We start from the raw sequence: 12,083 nt of genomic DNA, 5'->3' as shown, positions 1-12,083 counted from the left end.
TCACACTTAGAGGATACCTTACAAAATTCCAGGTCAGTGAATTAGGACAGGATCACAATGAGGGCGGCGTGGCTGCACTAGGCTGCCCTGTTCTACCCTCCAAACACCCAGTCACTGCCACATGCACCAATGGCACAGCACCAGTGAATGGACAATACCTCCCATCGTTCTCGTCTAATCAGAAATAAAGCTGCCCCGATCAGGGTGGCGAGACAGATCACTGAAATGTATTATGTCCTGCCAATAGCAAGACAGTTATAAGGGATGGAGAGATGAAAGGATGAGTTTCTTTCACTCCAAAAAGTAGGCACAGAAAGTGCTTATATCATAAAGGTAGATGGTGATCATGTAGACAGGGAACATAATCCTGTGAAAGGTTTTATGTATTTTACTGTTTTTGAGGAGATGATGTATTACATAGCTAATGAGTTACAGAGATAGGGAGCAGCATGGGGGCAGTGGTGCTATAATCTTAATGGGATAATATCATTATCAATTGTAGGACAATATGTATATAATCAATGGGGCAGAGTGCTGATAAAATCAGTCCAAACCTGTGCTTAAATAGACTCAACTTTTCTGATTCCATATACAAATGGGTCCCTTCTATTAACTTTTGAGAAGATTTCCCCTCTAGATGGTTTAGTCCAAGAGCATGCTATGGTGATACTAGTCAGCCCAATAATATCACTATGGGACATCAGTATGTGTTTGATGTGTGTGTGTGTTTTCCTGGTATTTCTGTGTCACACCTGTACTCTTTGAGATCTCACCAGATATGATAAGATGCTGATAGGATGGGATGAGGGAGAGCAGTGGATATTGGCTTCCTGGATGTGCTGTTGGAGAGCTGAGATCCAGAGAGTCCTCTCACTAGAACTAAGGCAGGACACCTGGCGTGGTTCTGTCATTGGTCCTATAAAGCATATAATGGAAAATACCATCAGCGTTAGAGATCAAGGGAAGACACAGTCAAAATTACTCAGATAGGGGAGATATGGTTTCACAGTGACTGCAGTGCAGTGATCCACAATATAATTGTGGTACTGTACTATGCTAAGTTTGTCAGTGTTGTTTGGGTACTAGGATAGCTTGTGCCCATCCCAGGACACAATAATGGACATTGATCTGTACAGTACATAGACATCAATACAATTTTGTCTAATTAAGTAGTTCCCAAACTCAGGGCCTGATTCAGAGCCGCTCGTAAGCGGCCGCTCGTTCGTTCCGAGCGATGTTTGCCCAACTGCACATGCGCGAACCAGTCAGAGCGGCCGAAAATTGTTTGTTCGCTAAATAGCGAATGCCTGCTAATATGAGTGACAGGAGGAGGCGTATGTGGGTGGTAACAGGGGAAGGTGCTTGAAAACGGGGAGTGGAGATCAGAACGCAGGCGTGCTTAAAGGTCAAAACGGGCGTTTTATGGGTGTGCATAATTAATACAGCAGCGTCACTGACCACGTCACTGGGTTATTTTATAGTCAGAACTGCTCGCAAATTTGAGGTAGGAAAAACCAACCACAAGAATAGCGAGCAGTTCATACGCTGGTCGATGTACTCGATTAATCTAATAAATAGCGGACATGACGTATGATGGCCAGGGTGCGTTTTTATCAAAAAAACGCCCGCATGTTTTGTTCGCTCGTTCATAGAGGCGACAACAGACCGCAAAGAGCGAACGGTTCATTTGAATAGCCAGCCCCTTTTTCTGAACGAGCGAGCGCTAATAGCGACCGGCTCTGAATCAGGTCCTCAGTCCTCAAGGCACTCTAAAGCTGGCCACACACTAGACCAACTTACATCCAACCAGCCAACTTGTGGATTGGTTGGAATGAAAATCTGGTAAGGAATGGGAGTAAATGATGATCAGCAATTTGCTCCTAAATGCCAGAAAACAGATGAAAATGGTCGTTCAGACAAGTTTGTTAAATGTTTGATCTAAACTATTTGTTCAAACAACAGTTTTGGTCCATTTTCCAGCGTTTGGGAGAAAATTGCTGACTGTATACCTTACCAGATTTTCATTCCAACCAATCAACTAGTTGGCTGGTTGGACAGATGATCTTTAGATGTGTGGCCAGCTTAACAGTCCAGGTTTTAAAGCTATCCATGCTTAAGCACAGGTGACTTAATTAGTACCTCAGTCAGTTTGATTATACCATATGTGCACAAGTATGGATATCCTTATAACTTGGACTGTAAAGGTGCATACACAAGTAAAGATTTTCTGTCCAACCATCCAACTAGTTGATTGGTTGGAATGAAAATCTGGTAAGGTATGAAAGCAATTTTCTCCCAAACGCCGGAAAATGGACAAAAACTGATGTTTGAACAAATTATTTAGATCAAACATTTAACAGACTTGTCTGACGACCATTTTCATCTATTTTCTGGCATTTAAGAGCAAATTGCTGATCATCAGTTACTCCCATACCAGGGTTGCCGACATTTAACTCCCTCCTTCCGGGAGGGAGCTGTCGGGCAATCACAGGGGAAAATCTATCACGGCAAAAAAGGGGCGTGTCGCGGGAGGAAAGGGGGCATGTCAGGAGGATGACACGCTATTGGGGGCGGGGCACGGGGCGTGACAGCGCGATCGCGTCATCATAGCCCCGCCCCCTCTCCACAATGCCGATATTAATGGCATTGTGATGCAGGGGGCGGGACTACGATGACGCGATTCAGTGCAAATCGCGTCATCGGCCCCCCGCTGCCGGGGTTTATGCAGGTGGGTCGCTGGGGCCGGGAGACTTGCCTACCTTTCCGGGGGGCCGGGAGCGGCACCCGATTTTCGGGAGGCTCCTGACCAAATCGGGAGGGTAGGCAAGTATGTCCCATACATTACCAGATTTTCATTCCAGCCAATTAACTAGTTGGATGGTTGGACAAAAATGTTTACGTGTGTATGCACCTTTAGTGAACCAAGCTTGGGAAACCTTGGTCTAATTACTTACCACTGATTTCAAAGGTATAGCCAGTCTTTGTTTGTGCATAGACCACTCTCATTCCAGATAGAGGCAGAAGGCCCTGCAAATCAGATAAACTCTCCATTGTTAGGGAATATACAGAAGGTTCAACCATAATCAGGAAGTTGTCATGTTGTCTGGTAAATAAAATAAAAACAATTCCAGCTCTATTGTATTGTATGATTGTAGTACTGTCAATCAGTACATGCTAAATCATTTGATATGGCAAAAGGCCTTTTAAATGTTTATATTTTTACAGGCAACCAGGGAAACAGTAGCCATTATAAATGGAATAACACATGCCCAGCCCTACTATAACTTATACAAATGTTATATGTCATCAATAAGTCTGGCCACATATATATTAGGGGTGAGCGGGTTCGGATTTCTGAAATCCGAACCCCCCCGAGCCCCCCCGATCCGAGGCAGATCCGAGTCAGGCTCGACTTTTCCCGCCTGACTCGGATCTGAAATCGAGGCAAAACGTCATCATCCCGCCTTCCGAGTCTCGCGGGTTTTGGATCCTATATAAGGTACCCGCGTTGGCGCCATTTTCTCACTCGGCTGTGGACAGTGAAGAGGGAGGGTGGGAGTTAGGGCTGGCTGGGCTGTGTAGTGTAGTGTAGTGTAGTGCAGAGTAGTGTTGTGCTGTGCTGTGCTGCGCTGTGCTGCTGTTGTCCACTACTTCAAAGTCCATAGGGGCTGGCTGTGTTGTGCTGTGCTGCTGTTGTTAATAGGGGCTGTGTCCACTACTTCAAAGTCCATAGGGGCTGGCTGGACTGTGTTGTGCAGTCAGTTCTCCATAGGGGCTGTGTCCACTCCAAAGTCCTGTGCAGTGTCCCAGTCCTAAAGGGGTGCTGTAGTGTTGTCCAGGGGGTGCTCTGTCCGTCAGGGGTGCTCCCCCCAAGTGCTAAAAAAATTATATTTTTTCTGTGTTTGTGAATTGTGTGCGCAGTAGCCGCACGTGCATCAACAAAGTAGTGCCAAGCGTGCGCCTGTGTCATAAGTAAAAGGGCCGGCTGGCTTGACCGTTAAAGGGTGCTGTAACCCCCAAAGTACACTCCAGTCCAAACCAAAAAAAAAATTATTTTCTGTGTTTGTGAATTGTGTGCGCAGTAGCCGCACGTGCATCAACAAAGTAGTGCCAAGCGTGCGCCTGTGTCATAAGTAAAGGGCCGGCTGGCTTGACCGTTAAAGGGTGCTGTAACCCCCAAAGTACACTCCAGTCCAAACCCCAAAAAAATGATTTTCTGTGTTTGTGAATTGTGTGCGCAGTAGCCGCACGTGCATCAACAAAGTAGTGCCAAGCGCGCGCCTGTGTCATAAGTAAAGGGCCGGCTGGCTTGACCGTTAAAGGGTGCTGTAACCCCCAAAGTACACTCCAGTCCAAACCAAAAAAAAAATTATTTTCTGTGTTTGTGAATTGTGTGCGCAGTAGCCGCACGTGCATCAACAAAGTAGTGCCAAGCGTGCGCCTGTGTCATAAGTAAAGGGCCGGCTGGCTTGACCGTTAAAGGGTGCTGTAACCCCCAAAGTACACTCCAAACCAAAAAAATATATATTTTCTGTATTTGTGACTTGTGTGCACTGTGGCTGCACGTGCATCAACAAAGGAGCAGCGCCAAGCGTGCGCCTGTGTCCCATAACTAAAGAGCCGGCTGGCTCATTTCTTAAAGGGTGGTGTAACCCACAAAGTGCACTACTCTCCAGCAAAAATAAAAAATTATTTTCTGTGTTTGTGTGCGCTTTAGCCGCACGTATATATCAATATAACATAAATGGAGGACCAAACTTTCTCCGATAAAAATAAAATAGGGAAAGATCAAGAACCACTTCCTCCTAGTGCTATTGCTGCTGCTGGGAGTTGTTCATCATCCCAGAGAGGAAGTAGGAACATCACTACTTTTACTAAACAATTGACCCTCCAACAGTCCCTAGCGATGAGGATGAAGTACGACAGCAGTCATCCTGAAGCAAAACGTATAACTGAGGCCTTGACTGCTATGTTGGTGTTAGACGTGCGTCCGGTATCCGCCATTAGTGCAGTGGGATTTAGACAATTGATGGAGGTAGTGTGTCCCCGGTTCCAAATCCCGTCTAGATTCCACCTGCATCCTCAAAGCAGCAGCGACAAGCGTGCGTCTGTCTGTTAAAGGGTGGTGACACCCTCAAAGTGTGCTACACAAACAATAAAAATATTCTTCTTCTTTTTTCTGTCTTTGTGAATTGTGTGGGCTGTAGCCGCACTTGCATCCTCAAAGCAGCAGCGACAAGCGTGCGTCTGTCTGTTAAAGGGTGGTGACACCCTCAAAGTGTGCTACACAAACAATAAAAATATTGTTCTTTTTTTTTCGGTCTTTGTGAAATGTGTGGGCTGTAGCCGCACCTGCATCCTTAAAGCAGCAGCGACAAGCGTGCGTCTGTCTGTTAAAGGGTGGTGACACCCTCAAAGTGTGCTACACAAACAATAAAAATATTGTTCTTTTTTTTACTGTCTTTTTGAATTGTGTGGGCTGTAGCCGCACTTGCATCCTCAAAGCAGCAGCGACAAGCGTGCGTCTGTCTGTTAAAGGGTGGTGTAACCCTCAAAGTGCGCTCCACAAACAATAAAAATATTCTTTTTTTTTTTTCTGTCTTTGTGAATTGTGTGGGCTGTAGCCGCACTTGCATCCTCAAAGCAGCAGCGACAAGCGTGCGTCTGTCTGTTAAAGGATTACATCGGTGACAGCATCCAAGTAGGCATGTCAGACAGTCCGTACCTGTACTGGCAGGAAAAAGAAGCAATTTGGAGGTCCCTGTACAAACTGGCTCTATTTTACCTGAGTTGCCCCTCCTCCAGTGTGTACTCCGAAAGAGTGTTTAGTGCAGCCGGGAACCTTGTCAGCGAAAGGCGTAGGAGGTTGCTTCCACAAAATGTGGAGAAGACGATGTTCATAAAATGAATTATCAACTCTTCCAGGGAGACCAGCCTCCAGAACGTACAGAGGGACCTGTGGTTCCAGCGGGGACGAATTAATACTCTGTGAGGATGAGGATGTACACACTGAAGAGGGTGAGGAATCGGTGGATGAGGAGGATGAGGATGACATCTTGCCTCCGTAGAGCCAGTTTGTGCAGGGACAGATTAATTGCCAGCTTGTTTTGTGGGGGCCCAAACGAACCAATCATTTCAGCCACAGTTGTGTGGCAGACCCTGGCGCTGAAATGATTGGTTTGTTAAAGTGTGCATGTCCTGTTTATACAACATAAGAGTGGGTGGGAGGGCCCAAGGACAATTCCATCTTGCACCTCTTTTTTTTCTTTGCATTATGTACAGTTTGGGTCCTAGTTTTTCAAACTGCCATCCTGTCTGCCACTGCAGTTTCACGCCTAGATGGGTCACGTGTTTGTGCCGCCCACTCGTGTCGCTTAGCATAGTCATCCAGCTACCTCGGTGCAACCTTTTGGACATAAAAACACTATTGTGAGGTGTGAGGTGTTCAGAATAGACTGGAAATGAGTGGAAATTAAGGTTATTGAGGTTAATAATAGCATAGGAGCAGAAAAACCTACAAATTCTGTGATTTTAGCTGTTTTTATGCTTTTTTTCAAAAAAATACAGATCCAAAACACAAAACCCAGAACCCAAAACACGGAAGGGTGGTTTTGGCAAAACCAATCCAGATCCAAAACACGAAGAAAGATCCAGATCCAAAACACGAAAAGTGGCCGGTGCACACCCCTAATATATATATATATATATATATATATATATATATATCCACAAGGCTGCAAGCACAGTGATTATACAGGCCACCCAAATCAAGTTACAGGTTCACTCTTCTTTATACAGTAACACACATTTCCTAATGAACAGGGAAGTGATGAAATCAGAACTGATGTACTGTAAGTACTGACCTCAGAACTCACTATTCATAGAGAAATTATTCACAGGAGTTTATACAGCACTTATATTAACAATAATTTGCTATTATAGTATTATAATCAAATCTAAACTAGCTATGTATGATGTTCTATTAGGTAGTAATTGCACTCAGGGTGTGAGAGTGCGACCGGACCCAGGTGCTGTAGGGGGCATGGCCTAATCATAGAGGCATGCCCACGCTCCCTACAGAAAACTATGAAATAAAATAGTATGCGTTGCACCACACTGCACAGGGGGGTATAGATCCAGTCGGGGAGGGGGGGGGGAATCAGTGCAATTGCACCCCCCACCTTCACATCATGCAGGGAGAGGAGATTGCTGTGGACCCCTCCAGCAAGCCCTGGCACAGGTGAAAAAGTACCCCGCTCGGCGCTCCTGGTTGCACTTCAGCACTTTTAAGGAGCAAAATTGCTGCAATGTGATAAAAGGTTAGAGAGGGGCCACTTTCAGGGATGTTCTTTGCCATCTATGGATGCTTCCACTCCATAAAATTTACTTTATTTGAGAAAAACACAACTGAAGCGCACAGAAATATACAACACCCATGTATCTGACTGATCCACTCAGTACAAACTCTTTTCAGCACTCAGGGCCTGATTAATTAAGGAACGCTATTGCGATCGCAGCTGCGTAAACGCACACAGGTCTGCTTCGAAAATATGCTAATGAATGCTATCGCAATGCCGTTGCTGTGCCGGCATAGAGACGCCCACTGCCTCCGATTACCGCTGTCTCACATCCGTAATATCTTGCACACCTCCATAAACATCGGTAACATCGAGTACCATTGGCCCCTCATACAGAACTACAGCAGCCCTGACCATAGTTAGGAATTGCTAACATCGTTGCACACAGTAAGTGCTCAAGCTGCATATGCAATCACACTGGCTAAATTATGCATGCCCACGCAGCGGCGTTCAAACAGACAGACGCGTCTGAGTTTCTCCGACCACCCCCCCGTCACCACCCCCTCGCTGCCGTCAATCACTCTGCGATGGCTCTCCGTGGTCTCCATAATCGCAGTGTGATAGTAGTGGTGCCTTAGCGCAAATGAACATCGATACATAGTTACATACGCATGCAAAGTATGCAACAATCGGCCATCTGCGTAAGCTTTAGCAATAGCAATACTTAAGGAATCAGGCCCTTAGACACAACCACTTAAAACTAAAAGTGCTCCTTGGTATGTGGTGGCAAAATTTTTTTTTGGAAATGGTCTATTGATAATTGTGAATTAATGGGACATTTAATCATCCCTATCAATAGCGTAACTTTTAGTTTTTCTTGATAAACACTGCTAAGTTTAACCTTTATTCAAAAACAATCATGAGAGTTAGAGAATGACAGGAATGTTTTTTATTACATGCACAGTACCACTTGTGTATGTACGCATATGAGGCTTTTACTGTACTTACATTGCTTGGAGTGAGCCTACAAATGCACAGCTTATGGAGCAGACTCAGGCCCTGATTCAGAGCCGGACACTCTGACAGAGCGCTCGCTCTGAATCAGGGCCGTCCGTCTGGGCAGCCACGCCCCCGGCACGCCCACCAAAGGGGGCGTGCTGTCACTCACCAATGACAGCACGCCCCCTTTGTAGCGAGACCCATAGCGACGGCTTGCCGTTGCCTATCCAGGTCTCGCGCATGCGCACGACGGAGCCGGGTCCGTCGAGCGCATGCGCAGTGGGCCAACATCGAATTAGGCCCTCAGTTAAGAGAAGAAGCCATAGGGACCCCTTTCGCTGGCTCCTGCCCGTTTACTGATAGAGGCTGATTTGATTTGCAGCCTATGGAGGTTTGAGCAGAACCAGCCTACCGTGATAAGCTGATAATGCACAAAGTGGGCTACCATATAATACAATCTGCCCTTATGTATTTAAAGGAGCCCGTTTGCAAGCATACAGTGATCAACCCAGACAATACTTACTGCACTAGTGAGTATGACAATAAAATATAACTTTATTAAAGCGTTAATTAAAAGCAGTCCCATGTAGTTTTAGGTTAGTTTAGGACATTATCAGAGCAACCACAAGGTTACCAACCCAAATGAATTGTATATTTTGTATCAACTGACTAAGGGCCTGATTCAGAGCCGGACGCAATTAGCGCTCGCTCGTCCAGAAAATAGGGGTGGCTATTCAAATGAACCGTTCGCTGTTTGCGGTCTGTTCACGCCTCTAGGTCTGAACGAGCGAACAAAACTTGCGGTCATTTTTTGGGAAACTACGCCCCCTGGCCGCTCGCATCCTACGTCATGTCCGCTATTTATTAGATTAATCGAGTACATCGACCAGGGTGGGAACTGCTCGCTATTCTTGTGGTTGGTTTTTGCTACCACAATTTTGCGAGCAGTTCTGGCTATTAAATAACCCAGTGACGTGGTCAATGACGCTGCTGCACACCCATAAAACGCCCGTTTTGACCTTTAAGCACGCCTGCGATCGGATCTCCACTCCCCGTTTTCAAGCACCTTCCCCTGTTACCACCCACATACGCCTCATTCTGTCACTCAAATTATCAGGCATTCGCTATTTTGCGAGCACATGAATTTTGGCCGCACTGACTGGTTCGCGCATGCGTATTACGATCCGTACGCATGCGCAGTTGGGCAAACATCGCTCGGAGCGAACGAGCGGCCGCTTACGAGTGGCTCTGAATCAGGCCCTAAGTTTCCATCAGGTTATATATAATTAAGCGTATCTCTTTGTTAGGATACAAAATCCCTGTTCCTTACAAATTAATTACTATATGACATTTCTTGGAGAAGAATTCTTTACACAATGATACTTCTACAAGCTTACCAGGACCCACTTTTCAAATAGCTACAGAACCATAAAGGACACTACTGTACATATACTTAAATAAGGGCCTGATTCATTACGGATGGCAATTGCGATCGTAGCTGTGAAATCGCACGGAAAGCAGCTGCAAAAATATGTTAATGCTTGCCATAGCACCGCCCCCTGCTGCTTTCTCATATCCGTCCACCGTCGCTCTTCTGTTTAAACATCGGTACCATCGACGCACATCGACGCACATGCAGCAATTGCATCAAGTCTGACCAGCCTCAGACACTGCAAGTCTCGTCGCACGCATTGGGTTCTCAGGCTGCATATGCAATCGCAGCGGCTCAGTTATGCACGCCCAAGCAACGGCGTACAAATGAACAGGCACGCCTGCGTTCCTCCGACCACTCCCCTGTCACCACCCCCAAACATTCACAGCCTGTCACTCACCCTGCGATGGATTCCTCCGTGCATCCATAATCGCAGTGCAATCGCAGCAGACGCACAGTGCAGTTCATGCGCAATGGCTAGCAGTTGCTCGATCTGCGTATGTCATTGCATTTACGATCGCTGCTGAATCAGGCCCTAAATACAAGGAAATCTTTATTTAATTGCAATTCACACAGGCAAACAAGTTTTTAATACACATTTTTGTTCCCTATCACATCTGTTGTTATATTTTGCTGTCTTCTCATTTTCCACAAAATAAAAACTATATTTGACTACTTTTTAATTACTCTTCAATGAAAGTTATATTTTAATCTGTGTGAAAGTACACCAGCTACAGACAATCGTGTCCTTCTCTTTTTGAAACCATTTGCAAGAAGACACTTAGGGGGAATCTAATTAGTCGCAGGGTTTATATAAGTTACCCTATTATCCCACCTTCTTGCATTTGTTGTTCATTGAAATTGGCAACCATATAGCTAAATGCACAATATTGCAATATTTTAACTGTTTTTATCTTATTTGTGTGTTTATTAAATTGTTAATATTCATCTATTGTCTATTAGCACTACTTATTTTTTCTCAGCTCTCTATTAGTACATAGCAACAATACATAACAACAATACATAACATTAAGTAGTAAAGGCAGTTTCTACATAATGGATGAAAAAAGCTTGATAAATACTAGGGGGTAAATTTACTAAAGTGAGAGTTTTTAGAAGTGAGTTTTAAAAGTGATGTTGCCCATAGCAACCAATCAGATTCTAGCTATTTTCTTCTAGAATGTGCTAGTTAAATGTTAAGTAGAATCTGATTGGTTGCTATGGGCAACATCACTTTTAATCTCACTTCTAAAAACTCTCACTTTAGTAAATTTACCCCTAGTAATAGTATAGTGATAGAGTGCACTGCATCAAATCTTAAAAATAAATCATTCCAAACCAACCCTAACACTAGACAGCCTTGTTTTCACTACACCAGTTCATTTATACACAGCGAGTCCTTGTGCTTAGGGCATCCCCCTTGCCCACATGCAAGGCAAAGCCAGAGATAAGCAGTAACAAACAAATCCACCATTATACAGCAAGTGACTCATCTAACAGTCCCCTCACTTTCATGTTGCATTTAAGGTATAACTGAAGTTAAACCATGCAAAATGTTAGCGTAATAATAGAAATGATGAAATTAATAAAGAGGGGTGATCCTAAAGTGACAGTAGATGGTACCTTCATGTGATACCTTTACTGTTTCCAACATGCTTCATTCCAGAAGAACCCTTAAAATTGCAAAGGTCAGAGCAGGTCAAGTTTCCTGGCTACTTATAAACATGGGGATGTAGGTGAGCACCTATAAATGTGCTATGCAAAGTATGTGCGCTTACCTAAATATAATATCCTTATGCTTTTAATCTTTCTAATACCACACGTGACCTTTAAACAACTTTAAAGCAAATTAACTGGGGTGATTGTAAGATCTCAATGGCCAAAAAAGATATAAAGTTGCAAGTTACCATTCATATCTTACAAATGATGCACTAATATGAGATTTACAATAAGATTAGTAATGCAATAAATAAGCAGAGTACCACAAAAGAGAATTATAGATGGTGAATGTTGTGTACTTTAACAGCTAAATGTGATTTTACCTGATAAATGAATCTCCTCTCTTGATGATCCATGGACAAGATTAGCAAGTGAAATGGAAACAGAACCATAAAGCACTCTGACATCTCCTGTGGAGGATAAATGTGACTGTTATCTCAGAGACGGGAGAAAGGTCCCTTATTATTTCACCTTAGCAATGGTTTTTGTTCTCCTACTTATGCCAAGCAGCATAAAAAAACAACAATCAAATATATATTTTCGCCCCTTCAGCTGCATGTTTATATAATTGAGCCACCCGTTCCCTATTACTGTATATTGCAAACTATTGAAAGAAGAAGAATGCTACAGATAAA

General features: G+C 44.3%; 1 protein-coding gene across 1 annotated transcript in view; it reads right to left on the bottom strand.

The window, feature by feature from the left end:
• Positions 1-12,083, bottom strand: part of LOC148537906 (putative pleckstrin homology domain-containing family N member 1) — a 72,476-nt gene that overhangs the window by 24,264 nt on the left and 36,129 nt on the right. Inside the window, exons 5-7 of the mRNA XM_088460101.1 lie at positions 11,772-11,858; positions 2,955-3,027; positions 774-916 (exon numbers count right to left, since the gene is read on the bottom strand). Of these exons, the coding sequence (XP_088316227.1) occupies positions 774-916; positions 2,955-3,027; positions 11,772-11,858 (303 nt within the window). The remainder of the gene's footprint in view (positions 1-773; positions 917-2,954; positions 3,028-11,771; positions 11,859-12,083) is intronic.

The sequence above is a fragment of the Taudactylus pleione genome, unplaced genomic scaffold (genome assembly GCF_031769625.1).
Source record: "Taudactylus pleione unplaced genomic scaffold, aTauple2 ptg000042l, whole genome shotgun sequence".
Taxonomy (NCBI): Eukaryota; Metazoa; Chordata; class Amphibia; order Anura; family Myobatrachidae; genus Taudactylus; species Taudactylus pleione.
This window is presented reverse-complemented; position numbering and strand designations above follow the sequence as displayed.